Source organism: Falco cherrug, chromosome 4, assembly GCF_023634085.1.
Source record: "Falco cherrug isolate bFalChe1 chromosome 4, bFalChe1.pri, whole genome shotgun sequence".
NCBI classification, from domain to species: domain Eukaryota; kingdom Metazoa; phylum Chordata; class Aves; order Falconiformes; family Falconidae; genus Falco; species Falco cherrug.
The window spans coordinates 81,641,783-81,668,994 of NC_073700.1; the positions used below are offsets into that span (position 1 = coordinate 81,641,783).

Genomic DNA, 27,212 nt, shown 5'->3' on the forward strand with positions numbered 1-27,212 from the left:
GGATCAATCAAATTCCAAATTTTAACTGAATCTGATTGCATAAGGCTACAAATGATTTATCTTGGGGAGTGAGGAGGAGGAACAGTCAAAACTACAAAACACCAAATAGTTGATGAGCCCTTAAAGAATTAGCTACTTTCATCAATACATGGCCTATACACAAACAGGATAATTGCAGTTTAAAGAAAGTGTCTGGCATTTTTTCCATTTGTAACAAAGCCCAGAAATCAGCAAATACTGATTGGTTAATCAGAAACACAAGCACAGATCAGCATGTGGAACTAGACCATATGTGAAAATAGGATTGTCACAGCAAGGACAGTAAGGGTCACAGGACATACATCTGTAGGAAATCAGCCTTCATTAGTTCAGCTGTTCATGGAACAGTTTCTCGGTATTACGTTTTTCTATGGGTGTGCAATCATTAATAAAATGGAGCTATATGTTACTTTTCAAAAACGGAATATAATATATATGTAGTCTCCCTAAGGAATGAAGGAATCAGTAGAAATGCACATCAGATGTATTATTTACAAATGTTATATTTTGCAGTATCTTGACATTTGCTCTTTGTAAAGGCTAGGGTTGATAAATCTCAGTGGACAATAAAAACATTTATTCCTATACCACTGGAAAAGAGGCTATATTCCATTTGATGGTCAAAATAGTTGCAACTTCATTATTGGAAAATAAGATCTTCACTGGCTGTAAGTGAGCATTAATCCATCAAGATCGATACTGTTGATTGACTGTAACAGGGGAAGTATCAGAAAGATACATTAAAATTTCCTTATAATATCTGGAAGGAAAATAATATTGGTGGTGTTTTTTTTTTAAAAAAATCATAATCCACATACCTATCCACCCATCATGAACAGTTCTGTGTGTCTCAAATGGGTAAATCTGGAATTTAATCAACTTACATGTCAGTAGGGGTTTGTTCAAATAAAGGCCAAAAGCAGAGCCAAAGTAGAAGCACTTCATTTTTCCGTTGTGGTACGGTGGTGCTGTAAGCAGCACCAGAGAATTGGAAAGGTTACTTGGTTATTTAAAGAGCGTGAAAGAAGCTGACAGTGACTGTCAGCTGAGTTTATGAACACGTGGTCAGATGTCAAAAGCCATCCATTTTAGGGAAGTGGTTAATACAACATCTAATATATGGCAGTGTTAGTTAAAGGTGATTTTTACAAATTCAGAAACTACAGACAATACACTTGACCTATCATTAAGATGGTTTAGATTCTAGAATCTTGAAGCTGACAAAATATTTAAAGAAATTAAATGGAACAGGCTTCAGCTATGGTTTTGTTTAATTGCATTTAACAAATATATGTTACCTTTGTCTTCTCTTATCAAGAAAGGTTGGCCACTGCCTTCAGTTTTGAGTGTGTCATCATTTTTAAAAAATAAACTACTTCAATAAAGCCTGCTTTAAATTTCTTCATGCAAAGAAGCATCCACTTGCTTCTCCTATCATAAAAATGAAATGTCCATATTAGCTCAAAGTAATAGGATAGATGGAACCTTAATTTGACTAATTTAAAAATTAAAAAAATTACTTTTAAAATAGAGAAATCTGTGATATATGCACAATATCTTTAAGTATGTTTATAAACAAACAATTAGGTCTTTTCCAAATAATTTCTTTTTCTTCTTGTTACATAACATATTTAACCCTTGTCAGAAGGAGAGCTGCTCCTTCCCTCTCTTTTTCTGACTATAGATTGCCCATAGATAAATGAAGATTTAGGTTTAGATATTTGCTAGCACTCCAGATGTCACTAAGTCACCTGAAGAGGCACTCCTGTCACATAATCAAAAGTTAAAGTAATTGCTAAATTGGGATTTTTTACTCCAGAGGCCAGCTGGGATTTTAGTGCTCTCTTAGCAGCATACAGCATGGACCAGAGACTGCCTTCTGGGTTCACTTGGAGGGGTTTGGCTTTTTTATGATTTTTTTTTGTTTGTTTAATTCCTCATATTGCAGGGATGTAGGGCTGCTGGTGCCTGTGATCGTGTCTATATTCTATCCATTGCACAATATGATTTTGGGTGTCTCATCATTTATCTCAAATTTCTGATAGCAGTACTGTGGATCTGATGATCTGTGGACATTTTTGAATAATTTTATTGCATTTTCATCTGTGACAGGAATGGATTGAATTTGATGTCCCAGATGTTTCCTTCGGTTCCTACATTCATGAATAAGAAAAATACGAAGCAACACTTACTTTTCAGATTTTTACCTGTAGTTTCTGGCAATCAACAGTCCAGAGACTTTCTGTACTGGAAGTTGCAACAAGACTATAATGTTTAATAGCTCTTATTTTCCATCTTCCAACCGTTTCCTTAAATGCTATGTCATTCTGTGGATTGCCAGTTCTAAGTCAGGAGGGTTTGAAGTACTCCCTCAGGTTATTCTTTCTGTCTTATTAAAAATATGTTTTTGTTACTAGAGTAAAAAGAAATTGAAAACTAATAGATTTGACTCTTCTATCCACAATAAACCTTTGGATGGATACTTAATGAGAATGTGTATATCTGGGATAATCAAACAAAGCAGATCCCCTAACCAGCATAGGTTAGTGAGACAGGAAATCCTACATTTCTTACTCAGACACAGCTTCCATAAAAACAAAAGAAGTTTTTTTGTAATCCTATAATCTAGTCAACTCACATTCTCCATCAGATATTACAACATGCGCATTCCCTCTGACTCAATATGAACAACTCTCTCCACCCCACTTTCAATATCAAAGCTCACACTGCAGCTTCAGCAGCTTCATTAGGATTCCTATTCTATGTTTACAAAGAATTAGCCTTCTGTAGCCAAACCAGTAATAAATTCTGTTGATAATGTAGGGCAAACCCAGATTACAGGTCTGTGACACAAATATAGTGCACATTCTAAATTGCCATTTAAAGTAAATAGGATGAGATGGTCAAGAAGAATACTTGAAAAAAAATAACTTAAAACTCAAGTCACAAAGCGTCATGCTTAAAAAAAAAAAAAAAAAGCACCGAAAGCTACCAAAGGGAAAAAAAAGAAGAAAATACCTCTCAAAGGAGGTCCTACAACAGAATATTCACTGTATTCACACAGCTTTTCTGGTACAGTTTGAAATATTTGATGGGCAACTCACAAATGTGTTTTATTCATTATATTTTCAAATTCCTTTATGACTCTCCAGAAGGCTTGGAGGGACAGATTGGCACCCATATAGAAAGCAGAGAGTCACGGCATCACTGCTGTACAGTGTGCAAATCTGAAGGAATGTTCTTCTTCCTACGTCTGTCTGGGAGCCACTGTGAAGACTCTTTGCCGGCTTTAGCTTCATCTGAAGATGAACTGCTGTGGGGTTAATCACAATAATTATGTACTTTCTCCCTCTCTAAGAAGCATTATTTGCTCTGCATCTCAGGCCGGGGATTGTGAAGAACAAAGTTGAGCCTGTGCATCTGGTGTTTGCTGAGTGCTGACTTAATCCCCTCCTATCCTGCTGTCCCACATAATTATTTTGCGGAGTGTGGGTGAAGAGGAAGACCTGGATATTATGCATTGTTGTTTTTCTTCTCCAGACCTGTAGCTTAGGCCTTTTCTGGAATTGTGGTCTTTTTACCTCCTACTTTGCCACACAGAGGAGAGAAGCACCCACCTTTGCAACAGCAAACCCAAAACTATGTACAACCTAAATTAAAAACTGCATTAAGCAAATCTTACGAAGTTTCTCATTAGAAAATATTTATTTACCAAATGTGATTGCACGTGCAAGCTTTATTTAACTAGTTTATTATTTTGATTGCATACCTCCAAAATATGTTTTCAACTAACGTAATTGTGTTAATTTGCATCTTGAAAGGGCACCTTTGGAAAACTGAGCATTTTATCAAGGTTATTCCTGCTGAATCAAAAGAAATTCATACACAGAGTTGTAGTAATTACCTTCAATAGTTAACATTGACTAGGAAAAAAGAAAAACAAAAAAAGCTCTTATCTTCTAACCCTAATACAATTTAAAAATGGCATACAAAATGGACTTTGAGTGAGACTGGTATAAAAATAAATTATTTCTGGTTCTCAGGGAATTCTTAAAAAACAAGACCTAAACCAACAGGATATGGTAGAACCCAATTCTCTGGTCTAGATAGAAACAAATCAACTGTCCTTGTCAACAGCTGATCAAGTGGTGGCTGTTCAAAAAGAAGTTTAATGTATTGTACAGCTATTGCCTTGATTTTACTGACAGGTGATTTTGCATGTTTTTACTTAAACTAGTGGCCAGCCTGTATTTGCTGTGTTTGTTGTAAGACAGGGGTGGGTTTTTTTGCAAGTCAGTACAGAAAGGTTTCTTTTGATTCAATGGAAATACCCTTAAAGCAATTGTCATCTTTTTTTTCAAATTAGGACATTTAAAATTTTTAATCAGTAAAATCCAAATGTTAGATTACATAACTTTAAATTTGTAGCAAATAGAATAAACAGTTATGTTCAAGTACCTTTTGAACTTATACAACTCTAAAAGAATTCTGCTTAGTGACAGCTGCCAGCTGAACCACTACCCACAAGCTTGTTCCCGCTGAACATTGTGCACCCATGAAAAGAGCATACGCCACATAGCACATATGATCTCTGCTTAGGTCTTTTCCATACGTATGCCTCTGTGCAAGAGAACCACAGCACTGATGCTGCTTTTTGGGCCTCTAGACTCTGCAAAACTGAGGCAGGAGAAGACCATTGTATAGGCAATCATACTGGTATATCCCCACATTTGTTGGCCTCTAGAAACGAGAAAGGAGGCTTAATCCAGAAAACATATTGTATGCAATTCATCCAATAATGCACAGATTAAATAATTTGTTAAACATAAAACTGGAATGAAAAATCCAGATTAGCAACACAAAAAGATCCCTTTGGATATATTCACAGGTGATTAATTACGTGAAATCTCAAATTAATTACATTATTCCAAATCTGATGAGTTGTGTCACAGTAATGCTGATATAGCCAAGATTAAAAACCTGAGGATGTAACAGTCTGCCTTGTTATCAGTGTGTATGTTGTCACAGCTTCTCAGTGAACTGTGACTGAGATGTATTAGCAGGTCAAAAGGGCAAAGCTCTTCAATTTTTTACAGTTCTAGAAAATGGGTGACATTCAAAGAAAAGCTTAGTCTTAGCAGGGGACCAAACAAAGTGATTTATTTTCTATATGCATTCTTAAAGAAAGAAAAAGAAAACAAACAAATGCAGGCTCTGCTATTAAAAGGCTCTACTTCATGCTAGGCTGCTTCTATATGTTTATTGTGTACAATTTACTGCTTAAACCCCCTATAAAGCTCACACAATGATTTGGATAAAACCAGAAAGAAAAGTGTTATGAATCTTGCTTCCTGGAGTGTCAGAGGTTGGGCCAGGGTGAGATTTCAATGAATTACACTTATAAGTGCCCATTAAATATAGATAACAGTATAGTTAGATGCATTATTTTATCTCAAATTAGGGCCATGCAATTGGGTATTCATGCAATTGGAGCTCTCTCCAGCAGCTTTATGCAAGTGTTGGCAGCTGAATGAGGCTGGACCTGACCATATCTTCTGTAAAGAAACAGATAATTAAGTATCTCCCAATCATCTAGCTTTTTTCTTTTCTTTCCTCCTTTTCAAAAGGTTAACACTTGAATGCTTTAAAATCTGAGTAATAAGAAAAAGAAGTGGTGACCTGCTAAACTCTCTCTAAGACATCTTTAACATTTAAAGTCCCAGAATAATTTTATTAATGCTTTGTATTTTCCAATTGGGAAAGCCCACTCTGCTTGCCATCTATGGCAAGATGAAGACAATGGATAGCAAAGTAATCAATAGAGGAAACACTGCAATAATTCAGAAGTTTGTTGCAAAAAGGGATAAGGGAGAATGCTCACTATTCTCTCTCTCAAATTACATTACATTTTTCACTAGTGCATGTGTTTCTAGCATATATAAAAAAGGTGAAACATCCTTTGATAGCCATGCCTTGGGCTGAATTTCAGGGGACATCATTTCAGTCCTAGGCTCCCTGGAAAATATTTTACATCTTTTTATACCTGTTTCACTGTCCCTGAAGACCTCATCTGAGGTCTACATATTCATGGGCTGTGAGAGCAAAATTATAGATACACATAGAGCTATTGATATCAATATCACTGAAACTTAAATTATCTTCCATAATTTTGCAATGATTTCCAGGGTGTTTAAGCACAAATTATTATTTGAAACACAAAGCCTAGGCTCTAAATGAACATTAAAACTAGAGAAGGGGAAGGACACCATGGATCCATAAGCATTTCTCTTTCAATTTCCTACTGCCCAGAAATACTTTGGTGTTCATACTGGGTCTCTATAAACCACCTACTTGCAACATGGCGATATTTCCTCTGTATGGAAGGCCAGTACAGGCAGTCCTACACAGAGCTGTAACAGGGTATCTTCACTTACTTGCATCTATAGGTCCTTCTTTTAAACCGTGGAGAGCTTTCTATATATAGAAAGGCTTGCAGCCCTCAAGCTGATGGGAGACCATCACGCTTCTCCAGTAACGTTTCGGTTGTGATATTCTGCAGGTGCCTTGCGTTCAGAATCCATTAGACAGAATTTGACAGAATACTCCTGCTGTCCTTATGCTTTTTGCATACTTACAAAAGTTAAAAGTTCTAAGAGGAAAGCTTGGCATACACCTCATCAGGCTTTGGGTTCTGGAGACCAAGGTTGAACACTTACCCCTAGAACACCCCGCCTTATTACCTTTTCCCTCTACATGAACAAAGGACTTTCAGCTAATCGCTGCTACCTTGAAGAATTATGTAGTTCAGAGATATTTTTAAAAATGCCATTTTTTGATGGTTTATAAGCATGTCTCGTCCAACCACAAATATCTAGAATTAAATGCTACACAAAATGTCATTCAAAGTAGCTGTTTACTGTGATGATTGTTGTGAATGGTCTATTTAGAAAGAGAAAAACTGTGGTCAATTGTTTCTAAATTGCTGACCTATAGGCTTATAGAGCCATTATTGATCAATTTCTGGGCAAGAGTACAGGGTAATCTTTGTCATATGATTTACTTAAATGATAAGAAAATTTGGTTAATATCCAAGGACGATTAAAAAAAAAAGACTTAACGATATTAAAAATATATTTTATAATCCCTTCATGACTGAGTATATAATATTAATCTAGTGCCGTTAAATCAGTCAGTATTGCATCCCCTTCTGTAAATGACTGAACATTTATCTTTTTCAGTATGTATATTTAGCACACTAGAAAAAATATTCCTCCACTTCTTCCATAATGGTAATAAAAAGAAACTGATTATTTTTTACTTGTCCATAAAAAATGTCCCCACAGCAACCTGAATTTGATTAAGCTGGTATATCAAATATATATATGGAACTGTGACACAAAGTAGGGCTTAGAAGACCGTATGTACAAATTAGATGATTGTAATATTTAATAACTCAGTGAACTTTTGCTAATGTAACACTTTTTTTTCTGCATTCAGTTATTTGAAATTGAAATCATTTCTAGTCAGAACATGCTGTTCTTTTAGTGTTTAAATCAGCCCTCTTTTATCAACACACTGATCATAACTGCTGTAATGAAACATCTCAGACCTTGAAAGTTTGCAACACACTGATGAAATGCCAAGATGCATTTGTGAAAACAGTTCTTCTTTAGTATAAGGTTAATTTCACGTGTGTTGTAAACAGAAAAAACAAAACAACAAACAATCCCCTTCCCCTCTTCCCTAGAACAAGACTTTATTGAACTAAAAAAAATAATCTCAATCTTATTAAAAGTGATGGAATTGGAACACTTAAAGGCACTTTAAATGATCTTAGCCTGCACACTTCCCAACTTGGGCTTAGGCCAGGAAGTTAGTTTTAAAAAAAACATTTAATCCTGCATGAATCCCAGGCAAAGGAAATTGGCTTCAGTGTTTTAAAACTTAAGGTCAGTGGATATTGCCCTGATCCAATGTGATAGACACAAGATCTGATTGTTTAGATGTGAACCACTCATTTCACATGCATTGTTATTTTTCTATTGCCTTTATTTGAGTCTAGAATCACCAAAAAACCCCAGTCTGCATGCACTCTACCTCAATAGTAACTGCATTTAGTTTTGTTTAAAACAGAGAATTAATCACTGCCAAGACACTATTTTTTTCTTGACAGTGCTTCAAGTTTGCAGTGGAATTAGAAAATGATTGTTAATTTACACATACAAGATAATTTTATGTGACTTAAGAAAGATTAAATGGAACAATCAGGAGTGACAGTGGAAGAAATTAAATCAGGATATGAATGAGCGCTGTTTTATACTGTAGGTGTTCCTGCAAAACCTAATGCTAATAAACTCATGAGTTAATCGCTTCCCATATTCTTTTTCAAATATTAACCTTTTAAAAAGTTGAATTAGCTTAAGAATAACTTGATATATTATTAGGTTTCATTTTAAAAGTCCATGCCGAAAAAGAATGGGCCTCTTTTTAAACACTTTTTAATTATTATGAGGCTTATATGAAGAGGAAAATATATTTTAACAAGCATCCACACAAGTGGTCTGATTATGTTATTCTAATCTGCAAACCTAATTATCACCTTCTTATGGAGTACAAGGAACAGCTTTAGAAGAAAATTAATGTATCCTATCAGTGGGACAGTTTGTCACTTTATTAAATAATCATCTTCTTTGCAAATAAAATTGTTAGAAGCTTCATTGTATTAAGGAAAAAATAAAACCCCTCACACCATTACATATTAAAATTAACTTCCCACCGTTTCTTTAATGGTCTATTAAGCCTTCACTGTGGTGGATTAGGAAGTACAAATGAGGATATCAACTGTTTCTAAAACTGTAAAAAACAAATATGTTCTATGTGCGTTTTTTATTACTGGGAGTTATAATTTAGCAAACACTGAAACTATTTGCACTAGTTTCCAATGTAGAAAGTGTATATTAAATACAAAGTAGATAATGTAGATTTTTTTCCTCTCTTTTATCTAAATCATAACCTCTGGGGACAAAACTTGACATCTCTTAATGTCTAACTTTTCTTCTAGAAAACAGAAATTCACATTCTATCTTTCAACCTAGAAGACAAAACCAACCCAAACGTAATCTGAACAGTTGCCAAAGATGCCCTAGAATAAATCTTCACACTGACCTATGGCATGAAAAGTGGGAATCTTGACAGAAGTATTTAATACAACATTATTTAAAATATCATCCTACCCAAGACCAAAATTTCACCTCCAAATCTTCAAAGGCTTACTGTAATTGCAGAATGTCACAGCTTGTGAATGCATACAGCAATCCAACTTGTAAACAAGTACAGGGTCATACTTTTCTGCCCTGTAATGAAGAGCAGCTATTCAGCTCACCAGTAACTAAAGATTTTCTTTCACCGGTCCTTGCAGTATTTTTACAGCAGGCGCATATTTTTACTATGGTGCAGGTTGCTGCTTTTCTTTTTTGCCATCTCAGGCTACAAGTTGTGACTTCCATGTAGAACTAACCCGCATTATTTTTAGCTGTCTTTGATTAGGCCATATTATCCTGTGAAACCAAAACCTACATAAAATGAAGCCAGTTTTAATGGAGTTTTCATTTAGAAAGAGTTGTTAACTAACAGATGGAATATCAGCTTAAAGCTACATATGAAAACATACTTAGCTACCCCTTTTTAACTACCTCTGGTGAGTCAATGTGCATCACCTGGGATTTAGGCAGCACAATTTGCATATACCATATTTGCACTAAAGGCTTGAACTTAATGTCCAACATCTCAAGGAAGTACTCTTACCTTTGCAACTCTAGCCACAGTTTTCAATGTTACCCGCTGGAGTTTTCACCCTGGCAGCAGGACAGCAGAATCAAGTCCCTTGGACGGAATTATACTATATCCACCAGTTTCAAGCTGTCCATGTGCTCTGTTTCATGTAAATAAATATTCACCACTGCAGACTTAACAAAAAAACAAAACTCCAAGCCTCCTTCCATACGGGAACTTGCACTTAATTTAAGCAACACAGAGGGAGAAGGTGAGCTTTTATCAGGGTGTTGAAGCTGGGGCTCTTTCATTTCAAGCAAGCACTGCAGGTCTTAGGACAGCAGCAACTGTGGGAGAGGCAGCACTCCCCTTCTGTCACTGAGGAAGTTTCTGATTTTTTTATCCAGATTAGTTTTCTCTTTAAATGGGAAAAATGTTCTTACATCAGGGAAACTATTTCCTGCCCAGCACTATCATCCAAGGAAGCTTTACTAGCTACATATTTTCTGCTCCTTCCAGAAAGCAGGATACTTTGCCTTCATAGGCAAGCCAGACATTCATAAGGTAAAGAACTGCAGAGATACTGATTTTCCTTAAGTATTATCCGATACAGTTAAATGTTCACCTCCTGTGGCTTGTGGGTAAGGTATATCCTGCCATCAAAAATGTCCAGTATTCTGTGATATACATGGGATATTACCAGTACTCTGTAAAATAAGACAATCAGTCTTAAATATTGAAAGATTACTTAATTTTAATTTAGAAGACAGTATTTGAGTTAATGAAACAAACCATAAAGTCAATACTTTTATGATAAACTCTACCTCTCTGCATTTAACTTACAGATGTGAAGATCAGAAGCATGCCTTGTAATAAAAGGTGAATAATATGAAAGCTCGGATAAATCAGGATTTCAGTGTAACACTGGCTGACCTAGTAGTACTATTTTTTTTTTCAAACAGGTTTGGGCTTATTCCCAAATCTAAATTCTTGGAGAACAGAACAAGATAATATTCTCAGTTAGGTACTTCAGAGTGGTCTCAATAAAAACATAAAAGTGTTTAATTCTAGAAAAATAAGATAGCAGTTATTTTGTCTGCAGTGGCATTGATACTTTGCCTCATACTTCTGAACAGCCTTTAGTGAGGCAGGAACACGTATCTAAACTTCAGTGTCACTTTCCCATTTGTTACAGGGTACACTGGGCTTTTATTTCTATATGCTTTAAAAAAAGACTGCATGTCTAGAAGCACTCTTAGATTTTGCACTATACACCAAAATCTTGCCACAGAAAATGAGTATGTCCTCTTCTGGGCTACAGATTTTAGAGTGCTACCAGTTCAGGGCACTAAATGGTCATACTTATGGTTTGATTACTTTACATCATCAAAGAGTATTCTGGTAGAAGTGTACACCACAGGTAGCTGTCCACCATATTACAATTTCTTAGAGAAGAAAAGTGTTACAAAAAAGATAGACACTATATAATAAAGACTTCAGAAAAAAATAATAAATAGACCAAACAAAGCAACACTTAAAACTTCAAGTAAGAGACGTGGCTGAAAAGCACTTCCCTCTTGCTCTGTCAGCTTCTCCATTTCCCTTTTTATTAAAACACTAAACCATGAGCATTAAGCAGCTCTTAATTTAGCTTTATAATAAAAATTGAAATCCTTCTTAACCAAGAGTATAGTTTTGTTGAAATCTATATCCTTGATTATTTTATAAGGTGAAGGAACAAAGCAAAGTCAAGAAAGGCAAAGAAAGAAGGAGTCAAAAGCCAAAAGAGAAACAGAAGTCTTATGCCAGAGGAAGGAAAAAGTAGGCAAAAGATGAATGTGTCTTATAGCTAGAGCAAATATGTAAGTTAAAATTTGACCTCGAAGCCTTCCTTAAGATAGCTAAAAAAACCTTTGGTAAGGATCAAGAAGCTGGTATAATGTAGGAGACTAGTGACCACTAGCTTGTGATCCAGTGTACTCAACACTGCACACATTTTATCCCATACTTCAGCTGCATTGCCACTTTGTAATGGAGCATGCTTCCAGGATCACAGAGCTAATGCTAACTGTGATGGCTCTGGAAGTACAAGCAAGACAGCACCTTGTGCTTGTGGTAGTCTAAATCTGGTCTAAACCTCAGAAGAACATGTGGTTTTGTGTTCCACACAGACCTTGCAGTGCCATCCAGCTTAGAAGTAGACCGGCAGTTCATTATGCAGGTCAGTGGTGACTGTCCGTGAATAATTTTGAGAAACTGGCAGTCAGAGAAGGTTCAGAGTAGTCCTGACAGGCATCTCCTTTCTGTAACTCTTAAGTAGTTCTTTCTCTTTGGCAGTGTTTGCCGTGTCTGACTAATATGTCTTTCCAACATGGACTGTTCTGCATCATGCCTGTATAGCCCTATCCAACAATTTTAGTGTCTTTGGGCATTGTAGTTGATGTCAAAGGAGTTTTGGTAGACAGAAGGAAGACTACCATGTGCACTTATGAAATACACCAGATTTCAAACACTTTAGATTAGTGTCTGTGCTTTCTTCTTCTAGGTTGAAAAAACCAGTTGAGAATCTCTCATTCTGGTATGCTGATACTAGTATACTACACATAAACCATCATCTTTGTAGTGGGTGTGTCCAGTTTCCATGATATTTACTTTGCTCATGTGAATAAAGTAGTGGATAAATATTGTTCATAATTTAAGAAACACAATTAAAAGCGTAATCGTTCACCAGCCTTTCAAAAATACAAAAATGTTTCATCACAGGCTTAACACCCTGGCAATCTGGTGACAGAGTCAAATTTCCACCTGCCTACCAGTTTTCTGTGTTTCTGCCATAGTTATGAACTACAGCATTGCATTTGCATTGTAGTACAGCTGCTATTTTGCTGTGAAATGATTAAAACACTTTCCAAGTAAGAGAGTGTGCCTGATTGCTCCTTGTCAGAAGGGGGGCCTGAATCACAAAGCCAGTATGAAACTGGTCCCATGGCTGCTGTGCTTCTTTACTACTGCAAGGTTTTTTGGAACAACAAGACCTGCTTAGGTCAATCCACTCAGGTTTAATTTTTTAAAGTCCACAACAATTTGACAATTGAATTTATGTTCCTAAATCACTTTCAGAGAACATTTACATTGCAATTCTCTATGAAATCACATCAGATAAACATATTGAAGATTTCATTCAGAGTGAGTTGTCAGCTGCCTCATACCAGCAAGAAGAACATATTTCTTTGATTAACACACTTTTTTTCCTTCTTTGAATATCAACAAAATCTTGATGAAGAACTAGATTGGCAACTTAACACAGCCTTCAAGACTTTACTGTCACAACCCAAATCACTTAAGAATCTTCTGCTACTTCTGCTGTTACTGTAGCTATTAATATATCATCATAACTAAAAGAAAAAAAAATCAAGAAGTATTTTAGCTCATAAAAAAAAAATCAATGCTGCCCTTGTTTTTAATATATTGTGAGCACAAATATTCTAACCACAGAGAAAGTTCTTCAGTTGGCCATTATACTCCCAAATCACAAGTTAGTGTTCCAAAGAACATTCGATGCCTTTAGACATCTTCATAATTGGCTCAGAAATAGCATGCTGCAAGAAAGGTTAACAGACCTTGCTGTCCCTCATATGTACAAATTTCTATTAAAACCAGCATAACTGAAAGGTTCTCAAGAACCAGGAAACCATATTACTTGCTGCTGTCCCTAAGTCTAATTTGGAAAAAAAAAACCCAACAAAAAAAAGCAAATCTAACAGATGGCCTCTTCCTCTGACTACTAAATCAAAATCCTAGGCAGCTTTTACCACCTCTACCTATGTCGTGTGGATTCAAATGATACCCTGGTCCTGAATTTTAGGCACTTCAGGAAAACAATTTAATGTAAGTTCAATATGATGTTAAAATACTGCATTAAATTCTTAACCTAAGGAACAATATTAACTGTTGCATATCTAAGTGCACTTCTAGGGATTGAAACGGGATATAATTTGAAAACTTTCTAAGCTTAATAAATTCCAAGTAATTACTAGGTAGCAGTTTTTATGTACAATGTTTTCTGGTTTTTTTCTATTGTGATCCATTTTATGCCATGACGTACAAACATAACACAAGCATCCAGCCCATCCTCACAACCACAGATCGGTAAATTTTTCAGACTTTTTTAATAACTATTCATTTAAACTTTGAGAAACAATACTAAAATTACATTGTACCCCACATGGTTTTTTGCCGGTCTTGTATCCTTGATAATTTCCCCAGAGAGTCCTCCTAGGCTTTTTGAGCTGGAAGGGGGGTGTGTTCTGATCCTTTAGCCAACAATCCACCAGGTACCTTGTTGATCTGAGCCCTTTTACTCAAACCAGAGCTGAACATTAGAAAGCAGTCAACAGAGACAGGTAACAAACACACAGTATGTATTTCCTGAAGTGCAGAGTAGAGTGTTAAATAAACACAGACAATTTTTCTTGGGGCAGGTTAGCAACAGTTTTTGAATTCCCACAATTTCTCTGTCTGACAAAGGAAAAAGTTGAAAGCAGGATACTACACCCTGAGCACTCGTGAAGGAGCAAATGAACATCCGTTAATCTTCTATTTCAGAAGCAGATGCAGATCAATAGTCGCCAATCATTCAGCAATGTAGTTACAAGAAAAAACAGAGAGGTATTCTTTCAGTGCCATGCTAGTACATGGAAATATTCTAACGCATGTAAGCCTGTCTTAGGAATGGCAAAAACATAAGAAATTACATGATTTAGTATCAAAAGACAGAAATGAGCAGAACAGTATTCCCAAAACCCATCAGCTCTTCTGTTAGGCAGACTGAAGTGTTGTGAGGGAAAGACAGCCAATATCACTTTAAACTACTTTTAGCTAAACTTGACTTCGACAGTAGTAGTGTCACGTATCAGAACAAGCAACAGCCATTCCCTTTAAAACACCAGGTCAGCCAGTATATTTCTCTGGTGATGTTTTTAGTTTTGTACTTTTGCCTACTAATCTATGTGAAAATGTGTAGCGATTTCACACACACACATGCATGCACAAAGACATTGAAAAAATCCATAGTTTGGGTATAAGTATATAATACAAAATATAAAAATATATAAAAAGAAAAACAAGTGTAAAAATAAAAATAGAAAATAGAATTTTGGTATATCAATGCTAAAGAGGTTCAATACTAAGATAAGTAGTTCTCAATTTTGATTATATTCTTACATTCTTAGCAGGTGAAATAACAAGAAACAGTAGTTATTGGCAAGACTAAAACCCAAAATCTGAAGGCAATGTTAGCAACAACCTAATAATAGGTACAATTGTACAACTGCATTTATCATTCAGTTTTTGTAGAAATGCATCACATTAATTGCTCTGTTATTAAAAACCCCAGTATTTTCAAAATATTTTCTTTAGAAGAATATATCCTATGTTAATAAAATGAAGATATATATCAGAAGTCAATAAAAACTTTACTTGAGGGATAACCACTGGTTTGATCTTATTTTGTATGATCCACAAATTATCCTTTACTATATACTATGTTTGGAAATACTTCTAGCTTTGCACATTTCTTAGAAAGGGCCATGTAACCCATTGCAATAAAAATAACCGACCTGAAATCAGATCAGAAGGCAGTCTGATTATTTACATGAAAACACATAGACCATGAGCCAGGCAAACTACATTCAAACAGAATAAAGAGAAAATGGAAAATGTTATCTGAAGTGATGGAGGTGGTGACACAAGCTCTTTATTAGACGCATTAAGTACTTAAAATCACTTCAGTTATATAATTAGCAAAGATAAGAACTATAGGTTATTTAATCAGGGGCTGGCATGTTGGTTGAAAAGATTACTTTCAACCAAACACTGTTCAAAATTAATTTGGAACAATAGTAATAACAAAGGGTTAGGAGGATTTGCTAAATTTTTAACTTTTTTTTTTTTTTTTTAAGTACCAAAGTCTCTCTAATATGACACAAACTAATTTGCAATTTCAGACTGCAGAGTTGGAAGCCTGGGGTATATTGTAAGATTCTGGATCTGAAGCAAATCTAGGATCCTGTTTCTTGTGACTTAAAGCACAAGACAAGTAAAAGCACATGACAGTCTCTTCTGTACTAAAGGAGTACTTGGGCTCTCTTCATTATCTCTGGGTACTGTAGTATATGCCTGGATAACAACATGTTCTAAAAATAGGGGCTTAATTACTGGAATTAAAGGATTAAAAAAAAGCCCCATAAAGCACCCACAGTTCATACTAAAGGTTTTCATGTTGTGATTAAATTTTAATTTCTTTGTACTGAAGAATGATGTGTTTGTGCTTATTAAATAGGAAGTGTAAAATTTATTTCTTAACAATTCATTTCACTGCTTTTAATGGCTTGGATATTGTCAATAATATTATATGTAAGTGCGCTGTGGCCACTTAGCAACCTTGACTGGATTTTGAAAGAGAGTTTTGTTGGTTTTGCAATATATATTAGAAATGGCTGCTGCTTAACTGTTTATAGAGCCCAGCATCTGTTGTAAACAGATATATACACAGGAAATTTTTGTAAAGATTTGCTATTTACTTCAGGGATTTGAAGATTAATTGATCCAAAATGAAGTTTGAAAATCAGCGGTGAGTTTACATTGTTAGTAATCCCTAGTCCTGATTATATCTCCCCCTCCAAAAAAAGCAAGCAATATTGGATTAAAAAAACGTATTATAATGCATTTTATTTAGTGTGTGCTCATGAAAATTGGATAAAATAACCTTACTTATTTGTATAGAAATACCTGATCATACTTTATGAGCAACCAGTAAATAGCAAGCTATAGTTTAGTAGTTTTGTTACAGTGTTTCTCATATCTGTTACTGACCCCCTTCACACGTGAATTTGCTATAAATGAAAGTAGTCAGAAACCTTTTTCTATCATTGTGTTGTTAATTATTATTTCAAATGGTGTGACTAAACAGTGGAAAAGACCAAGATTTAATCCCTATAGAGTTGTTAGCCTTTTGTAATAAAAGGCAGTAGTTTTAATTAATTAAAGAATGTGTAAAACATCCCATAGGCACTTTAATCCATAGAAAAGATTCAATGACCTACTCTGAATAATGAAACATCACCCACAATAAATTCCTTTATCAGCTTGACATCAGTGGAAGAAAATTAGATTTTAGTGACCTTTGCCTATAGCATATGGATAGTTGTGAATCAACAGTTTGTTACCTGTACAATGCACGATGGACTGATCCCTCTATATGACTCTATATGTGCGCCATGTTAAACAGTACTTTCTCCTAGACAGTGCAATGATTTTCACCCTTTAACACAGCTCTATATCTTACTTGACAATTTCTAAAGCAACTGTTTCTTTAACAACTGGGTGTCATTACATATGTTTAAAACAGATAACTTCCCTTAAAGGAAAAAAAAAACCACATTCCCATATCTTGTCAATATTAATAGTACATACTTCAGTTATTTGCTCTTAAAGGTAGAGAAGGGCAGGTGTTCACAACAATCCCCTCCAATGCCCAATAAACAGATAGCCCTTACCATTACAACAGCAGAAAACCTGACCCCATTTTAGTCCTGCCGTGGTAAATTTGACAGCTGAGGACCCTAAGAATACAAACATAAATTCTTTGCTCTGCTTAGGGTCTGATACAGCATGCTGCTTTCAGAAATGTGCTTTGAAATCACAGGGGATGCTCAAGACTTAAGGATGCCTACTTAAAATATATTTTATACAGCACACTGCCTCTAGTGCTCATGGGTCTGAATCCAAGGTTCCCCAATCACACCTGCCTCCCAGCCAACCACTACAGAGTAATGTTACAGGGAGCAAGAAGTCTCTCAAGCCTTAGCCCATTAGCACTTTCAAGAGAAATGATAAAAACATGAAATCTTGTATCAGAGAGAGGTTCACATACTGCAGATGCAGATCGCAGTCATTTTGCTCTGTAGACAGCAGACATAGGTAGGCTGAATCAGCAATATACTCCAACTACCTTCTTTTGTCCCAGCTCAGTAAAATCAAGCACACGTTATACACTTCAGGCATGTTTTCTAAAGATGAGCTACTACATGTTTGAAGTCTGACAAAAGAACATGCTGATTTTTTTTTTCTTTCCGTCTATGGATATTATAACTAAGAGCTAGGCAGAGAAGGTTGTTCTGAAAGCCATCTCTTGCTCATGTGAAAATATTTCATGCTTTACCATAAATTTGTTCAACTCACATTGCTTCATCTGATGACTGCAGTTGCAGTAACACTGCTTGAGTTCAGAGGTATTGTTCCCTGGAGTCTTATCCTTTTATAAAAAGAAACCTGTGGGTTCAATGGGACAGGTAACAGATGTCTGCAATCTGGTCTCTCTGTGGGGCCAGTGCCACCTTTTTAAGCATTCTCAGCTCAGTCACAACCAAGGAAGGGAGGAGAGGTTGGAGGAAAGTGACTGAAATGTCTGCAATTCATTAGGAATTTTGCGTTGATGATTAGTATATTCACTGCAAATAATGCAGTTGTGATTCAGCCCAAAAGACTCCATCAGACTGAAAAACTGGAAGAATAGTGAAAATATCAAAATAGTTTTGTTCTATTCAAAATGAAACATTTTGACTTTTCAATACAAAGATAAAATAAGCCAACATTAAAACAAAGGCTAAGCACATCTGAGAAGAAATATTTTATTCACCCCATGACAAATGATTTTGCAACTGGGGTTGCCTTACACAAAAAAAAAGGAAAGAGTTTATACTGATCTTTTTCAATCTCAGTCAGCAAACTAGAAACACTACTTACTTTCAATACTACTTCCTTTCAACAGCAAGTAATTCAGGGAATCTCCAATATTCAGTGGAATAACTCTGTCCTGGTTTCTTTGCTGCCAGGCTGGATTAGAGGTCTTTTACAATAAAGCTTTTGGATACAATAACAGTGTTTGCATGAGAGGTTTGGGTGTTATTTGGGGTTTTTTGTGTGGTATTTTTTTGTTTTTAAGGTCAGTCAAGATATGATACTATGATAACTACATTGTACAATGCAGTACTTATGTCGGAGCACATGGAAGATCTTGTTAAAGATCCATTTACCTGCCATTTCTCCCATCTTTTCTTTCTGTGGCCTTTCCAGATTAAACCAGTGTCACATAACATGTAGGTCAAAACAAAAGCATAACTTCCTTCATTCATATTCATTCAAAGAACACTTATTCTCATTGAGATCACTTGCACAAAGTAAATTGGTTCTTTATATTACTTAAAATTTCCCTTAGAGATTAAGTACATAGATATTGGCACAAAATAAAAGCATAATTAAGCAAGCTGAGAGGGAATCTCAAAAGTACATGGTCAGGAACATGATACAAATTGGGTTATTAGGAATAAGAACTTTTTCTGCTTTAGGATTTCTTCCTCATAAAAGATGAAAATAGATTGATATTGGAAAATCTCAAGGATGATATACTTAATCCTACTTTAGTTTACTGAGACAAAGAAATATCTTTTATGCTACAGGGTGCCAGAGAGTCAAATTAGCATGCCTAAGTTAACTGAATATTATTTTAGAATAGTTAATATCAATGTGAATTATTTTTTGTTGAATGTATTCTTTGTTTCCCTGTATATATTCCAGTCACATAACTCATACATCTGTTATTCCCAGCATCGAGTCTATGATGTTTACACAGATCTCCCTGCAGGGCATTTTGGCCTAACTGAATCGTTATTTCAACAGTATGTCCTAGTTTAATGATACTGTTACTTGAAATGCTGTTTTTTGCAAGTTTTCTCCCTCCTGGGGTTAACTCAGCCCTTCTACACTGAAAGCAGAAAATCTGACCCTACTCTTAAACTGGAGATGCTGGGAAGTGAACTTGGCTTTCTCAAGCACGGGGTTCTCAGCACTTCAGACCTGTGCAGTGGGTAATGTGACAGCTGAGATTCTGGGTTTTATGATCACATTTAAATCTTAATGCAATGTCAGCACTGGTTTTTGATAACATCAGCTAATGATCATAAGATACGATTATTTAAAATGGCATACTAGGATTCATTCTTTTGACAGAGGTGAGGATGCTACTGTGTTCTCACTTCCATTCTTTTCTATTTGATCATCACCAGAAGACAAATTCTTCTCTTGCAGATCCATTTTTAGGAACAAGTAATGAATATTTTAACATCACTGTTAGACATTTACGCTGAGCCTTATTTGGGAAACAATATGGAGCCATTCCATACTGAAGCTTACAAGTATAACATTTTGAAGTGATTAAGAAATATATTAAGTGTTTTTCAGTGAAATTTAAGCTTCTGAACAGAGAAGACCCTTTTGATAAAGGGACTTGACTACAATTTAATAAGAAAGTGAAACAAACAGGTGCTTCATTGAAAAGAAATGTCATAAGGTAGCTGCTAAGTCATTTGAAGATTTAAGAAACAACAGATAAGGTAGATTTTTAATTCATGAGTATTTACACATATTTAAACTTAGATATTCCAAAGACCTAAATGTCTGTGCATCTCTAGGCAGTTTAGAAATCCACATGTTGATTTCTTTCTTTCTGAGTAAGTCAGTAATACTAAAGTCTTTGTGTCCAAAATCCATAAACACTGCTCAGTTTCAAAATGTGTCAGAGTTCGTAATAATTAGTCACCTACTTCCAAAGCACTCCACAATATCAGCTAGTAGTCATTAAAGCATCTTTCTAAGCCTTGTGATTTGCTCTAATCTTCATTTTGAGAAGGTAAACAACTACAGAAAGATTCTGTTTTCACACAGGAGTACACATCAGGAGCTTCCCTATTGGTATGCTCTACCTACATGTGGAACTTGGGATGAGTGTCAAGAAATGCCCTTATGAATTTCATGATCATTACCAGGATATAATGCAAAAGTTTCTCCAACGCCCAACTTAACCTAACTCACTGAAGCAGATACAACACCCTTGGATTTCAAAAGACCTCTGCACACAGTATAAACTTAAAGTTTCTCTTTAGTGAGGAAACTTTCTACATGTTCATTTTCAAAGTAGAACCTCAGTGTGAGGACCGGCTTTACAAAACTGAATGATAGCTGTGGGAGCTCCAAACCTAGGAAAACCAGGCAAGAGAAAATTAACATAAAACAGTGAAAGAATTAGCTTTTTAAATCACGACAGATATTTGCATGTGACAATGTAGGATTTTCAAATGAGTAAGTGCCATCAGCTATGGAGCCCACTATGAATCTGACTTGAGTTGGACTTGCTGATCCTAAATCATTTAGATTGCACAGAAAACTCCAGAGTCTGGTGAATTAAGTCTTGTGGTTTAGCAGACATCTGAAAAAGGTTTTTATTTTCACACACTGCATGAAAATGTTGCTGCAACATATTACGGAGTGTTGCCACATGCAAACAACTGTTAGTAGAACAAACTATTTGTAAACTAACATCATCTGGAAAATCCTATTTAAAAAAATAGAAATCTGATGTTTTTTCTCACCACACAAAAGAAGAAACATTTTAAAACATCAGCCTCTATTACACTATTTTGGTCAAGTCTTTATGTTCTTTTTTAGAAATCCATAATCTTTCTGAATAGTCTTTCAAGTCCCAGAGAATCATTGCTTTTTTCAAGTTCTTTCAATATCACAGTACCAAAGCACATAGGGACTGGAACTATATATTTTTGTAATTAATTTCCTTAAGATAATGTTAGAAACATCAGGTTCCTTAAAATATAGATGAATTTCAAGGTGAGTCTGCTAGCAGATGTTATTAATGACATATGATTTATTGTGACATGAAATCTGATCTGAAACTCATGTTATTAGCTGAGCTTTTTATAAATTATAATTGCCAACTGCTGAAAAAATGCCGAAAGACCACTGATAAACTAGCTTCATCTTCAGGGCCTAGAATATCTGCATTTGCTAAATGTCCAATATCTCTAGTCCTGCTGAATGAGTATAATACATTGGGATGTGCAGATCAGGCTTGAGTTCAGATCTTTTCATAGCATAATTCTTTCAGAATAAGAAGCACCAGAGGTAGGAGGAGGAGGTCATAGAAAATCAATGTCTACTGTGGAACTTTAAAAGAGACATACACTCAGGTTTATAGTATGTCATTGCATAGATGTTAAACAGATTGAGTATTTAAGAAAAAAGTCCCCATCTGACTGTTAAACGTAAAATTCATACTTTCAACATGAAAACAGTAAGAAGTTAGAAAATATTTAAACATCATTCTGTACAGCTCTAAGACGACAGCACAAACAGCATATTTTATCATCCTAAAGTCTATGAAGATTTGCATCTACACAAGAGTTTCTAGGTCACCCCCATGGAAAACTAAAAAAAAAAAAAAAAGTCTGTGGGTAGACTGACAATCAGAAAACACTTATGTTAATAATTGTTTCTCAATATTCTCTGTTTATTCCAAATAACTTCATATCTTACTTTCCTCTCCCCACATACTTTTCAATGCTCATTAAAGTTTCTGAAATGTTGCTTTTACCCATCACAACTTATGTTCTAAGTTACCCAAATAAGAAGAGACATACATAAGCACTGCGTTATGAATATTATCTACTTAACAAACCAGATATTGAAAGAAGGTGAATTGACAGCACATGTTGTAATACATTTTTAATCTCCAGAAAAGCTCTGAGATAACATTTCAAAAACCAACACAAGGAACAGATGCAAAGTCTCATTCCTGACTTTTTTACATATCCAAAGTTGTTTAATGATAAAAGCATTTATGTGTAAAATGGCATTCACTTGCCCTTACTAAGAGTATATATGGAAAAGCCCCCTGTCAATGTACCAGTGTGCATGTGGGAATGAAACATAAGGATCACCATCTGCAGCTGTCTAATAAGCGTTCTTCAGTGCCTAATGGCAAAGTGTCAATTCAGGGATCCTCAGATACCACAATGCATCATCTTCTCCATGGTAGTTTTACAAGTCAAACATTTCACATGTGAGAACAGTTTATTTATAATGCTATTCATTTCAGTTGAAATACCAGATATAAAATAGTTACACTACAAGCAGTCTGGGAGTATATACGTAATATAAAAAGCATCAATTTCCTCTCTTTTATAAGAATCAATATTTTAAAGGATGTGCAAAATTTAACCCCTCATGGAACATACCTTAACAACATGGAAAGAACCTTTTATTATGAAAATATTTTTAGATTCTTACCTACTGTTGAACTTCTCTGGATGTTTTTCTCTCATGATATGGAATCTGTGAGCAATTGAAGCATCCTAACAGGAAAAAGAAAACCACAATCTATTATGTCAGGAAAACTGCAAAACAGAGAACCAAACTGTAAACAAGGCATATTGTTTGTAAGGTGCTTTGTGAACTGTCATTTTTAATTAGAGCAATACTCCTACCACTTAGAAAGTTTACAGATACACTGACCCAAGAATGGGATATATCTGAACTTAATCACTTATTACATTTGCTTATTATTCTTTTCTGCAAACCAGACATTGCAGTTATGTTCACTGAAAGTGTCTTCAACTTCTATACAGCAAGTATCATCCAGATATGGTGAAGGTTTGCAGTAAGACAGCTCATGCAGTTCTTGTAGGAATGCTAAATAAAGTCTATGAAATCTTTAGTTCAGTCACTTTAGTAAAAGTGACTGATAGATTCTGCATTTACATGATAGGCATACAGCTTGATACTTGCATACAGCAATTCAATAGCTTTCTGTAACATTTGGTAGAAAATGGGAGTAAATGCCATGAGAAGCCCCATTTGCTATACGTCAGGGTGTGAAATGACATGGGAGACAAAATGGATTTACATTTTAAAGACACTTGTTAATTAAATATATTTTATAAAAACATTTAATATTGTAGTAAATTATGTTTATACATTTAAATAATGTGTATGTGAAATGAAATAGCTGTATGAAATACTTACATGTGTATAACATTTTAAAACAAATCAAACCATTGTGGTGGTGCATGTTGCTGAAAATATTTGGAACCAATGTGCTAGAATCACTTTTCACAGCATATTTATACCTCCTTTGCAGGTATGAAAATAATGTATTCCTCATTCCAGATCATGTAATATTTATTTCACATACTAATCATTAAAAATTTACAAACTGGGAATTAAGAACGTAAAAAGTTTTTTCCATCCTTTAATGTATGTATTAAATGAGGTGTGAGAGTACGCAATCTACCAACTCTTCCATCTTGCAGGAGATATGAAACACGGAAAAATTCATTTGGATTGTGTTTTTATAATTATGCTTTAAAATACTGCATATATAAGAATATAAATACAAGAGTTAGTTCAGCTAGTAAGAAATTTAAATTAATTTGAGTTTCCATGTAAATAGAGTTTGACAAAACCAACAAAAAAAACTATTACTGTAATCAACTAATTTTTTATATCAAAAAATGTCATTTACCAGCTTAAAAGATTATGGAAATATAAACCCAAAGAATCTGAGAGAAGTATTACATTCAATATGCAGTCTGTATCTAGCAACATTTTCAGGGATTTTCAAACAATGATAATTAACAATTGGGGGGGGGGGACCCAAATTGAATACTTTATTGAAATTTTATATTATTGCTGATTCTAAACATGACCATAATATTTTGTTCAAAATCATTATTTTTAAAAAATCAATGGTAATATAAATCTTAAATAAGCAAGCAAGCATTTAGTGCAGCTATATAGGTACCCACTAACAAACACGGCTGCAACACTGTCTAACATCGTTTTTTTATTTACTAGAGTCCTAAGCAAGGCGCGCTCTGGAAAACAGACTGGTCCAATCTTCAAGGTTTGGTTTATTAACTCAAGGGTATTAAAAAAAATATATAAACTTTAATATCACAGCAAAGATAAAATTGTTCAGATAGATTGATATTTAAATAAATTAAGATTATGAATAAAAAAGCAGTACATAAGTCATAATACTTTACACACACTCACCCTACATAAGGATATCGCATAGCATAGTATTTTTAGGCAAAACTTGTGATCCCTGATCAAATGAAATATGTAAGTGTTATCACTAAATGTATTGACTCCATCAAAATACTTGTATTCATGACCCTGTTACAAAGTTTCTAAAGATGAACATAGTTAGTTGCTTTATGCACACTACCATTACTTATTTATTTTTCTATTATCTTTAAGAATAGAATTGTCAATTAACGTTTGGCTGTTCCTTGAGGAAAACACAGCAAAAATCCCTAGTGAATGGGCTGGTGTTGGTCATGAAATGCCTTATTGTTCTGTCCTGTCATCCAAACTGTCACGTGAAACTTTTAGCTCTATATTCCCAAACTGCACTCATCATTATTTTACATTTATTTTTATGTGTAATTTTATAAGGCAAATATCCACAAGTATCCAGGAGATCCCACAGTTCTCAGAGACAGATGAAATAAAGCTGACAGTAAACCCTGAGACATCACACTTCTAAAGAAAGCCTGCCAGCTGAACTAAAGTAATAACTCTGTTAACTTTAGAAAGACCCATCATTCATACTTTATCCCACATTAGATGTGCCAACATTAGAAAAGTATATTTGTTAGCAAGTTCTATATGAAAAAGAAATAAAAGGACTACTGTTGTAGTTAACCTTTAATTTTCTACACACTGAAGCAAAAGAGAGACCCAAGACAAAATGAATAGAAGAGTAGCAGCATATTTGACAGAAACTAGGAAACACTAATCAAGGACTAACTGTCTAATGAATGAAATGAAAAGGCTAATGTGCTTACTCATGCATAACAAATGTAAGGCACAAACAAGCTAGGGATCAATGCCCACTGCAGATGGCAAACAGGCAGTTGTTTCCATGCAAGGTTGACTTGATCAAAATTTTCCCCTGCCTGAACATTTTCTGATTCCAAAATGGATCAACTAACTTAATGAGATGAGAGGTAAAAAAAGTAATACACAAAGCTCATTTTGACAGGCAGAATACAAGACAGGCAGATGTCAGAATATTTCATTAAAAAATAATAAAAAATTGTTAAAAGGCTATTTTTTATTAATGGAGACTGTAAACTAGAGTAGTAACTACACACAGATACGCTCAGAAGTTGGGGAGGCACTACAGCTCTCTTCAGTTTATACTGCCCAACTGCTTTTTAAACCCTTAATTCATTCCAATGAACAGAGTCTTTAGATTCCCTAGCAGAAGGACCACTTCCCAGCCATAACTCCATGGTATAGGAAAATCTTAAACCAGCCCATGTGGGTTGCATGTTAGCAAAATAAACCTTTGTTCTATGGCGGGGTGGGAGGAAGAAAAGATTAAAAAAGAAAAAACTACACTGAGTTTTCTGTTTTCCAAAAGTCTACAATCTTTTATTTGTTAAGATAGTAGCATATAGACTAGTATAAATAAATTAAAAACAATGGGAAAAAATGAAAGTAATGGGAACTTGAGAATGGGGAGGAATGCATGTTCTGTCTTCTGAGAGCTGTAGGAATTACCAGATGCCATCCCTGAATCCTGAGGAACAACCATTAAAAATTTTGTATTTCTGGATGAGGAGAGCAGAGGGTCCTTCACTGTGAGCTGTTTTGGCTACGTTTGATATTTGATTCATTTTAGCAGACTTCATTCAGCTATTTCATAATGAGGCATCTAGCCCAACCTTATCAGAGGATAAAATCATTGTTAGACCAGTAGACAATTAATTTATTATTTGTGTCACAAACTATATTAAAATCACCTGATTAACTATACTGAGAAACAGAGCAATATACACATACACAGTAAGTCAAATACTGTTTGCATATTGTCACCTTAATATGCTGACCTTTCCCGGTACCTGGTATTTTGCATGGCCAGTAAAATATGAGAAATTATTTTCGTATTTTATAATAAAATTGATGTAAAAGAGAAACCCAAGGAGTCAGTGAAGCAAACTCATGTGCTTTGTGATGAACAGGTTTTTTAGAAAGGTCATTTGCCAGTCAGATGCTGGTCTATAATTAATATAACCTGTGGGCATTATTTATTAATTTTTTATTAATAAATTTATGTGTCCTAGTCTGAAATAGTTTTCCAGCAGTATTATCTGAATCTAAATATTTTCTGCTTTTAAAAGTAACACAAGTACACACAAATATGCCTAAAATTTGCAAGAGCTTTATTATTAACAATAATCTGAGGAGACACAATGCTGTCAGGCCTGTTGCAAGGTGAAAGGAGGAGAAAGATCTTATAGGATCACTGTAATATGAATCTAGCACCTTTCATTACACCCATGCTTCAGTCACAAAGCTCATTTTATACCTAAAGCATTGTAACATTTTTCACCAAAGCACCCAAGATTGGAGATTATTTTTTTTTCAGGAACACTTCTGCATTAAAATCAATGCTGGTGCACAAAGTAATGCTGAATACA

The 27,212-nt window shown here is 34.9% G+C and overlaps 1 protein-coding gene across 2 annotated transcripts in view; it reads right to left on the minus strand.

Annotated features, from left to right (window-relative positions):
• DGKB (diacylglycerol kinase beta) overlaps positions 1-27,212 on the minus strand; it is a 363,946-nt gene that overhangs the window by 121,098 nt on the left and 215,636 nt on the right. For both annotated transcript variants that reach the window (XM_055710145.1, XM_055710144.1), the window contains one exon: positions 23,008-23,072. In XM_055710145.1, coding sequence (XP_055566120.1) covers positions 23,008-23,072 — 65 coding nt within the window. The remainder of the gene's footprint in view (positions 1-23,007; positions 23,073-27,212) is intronic.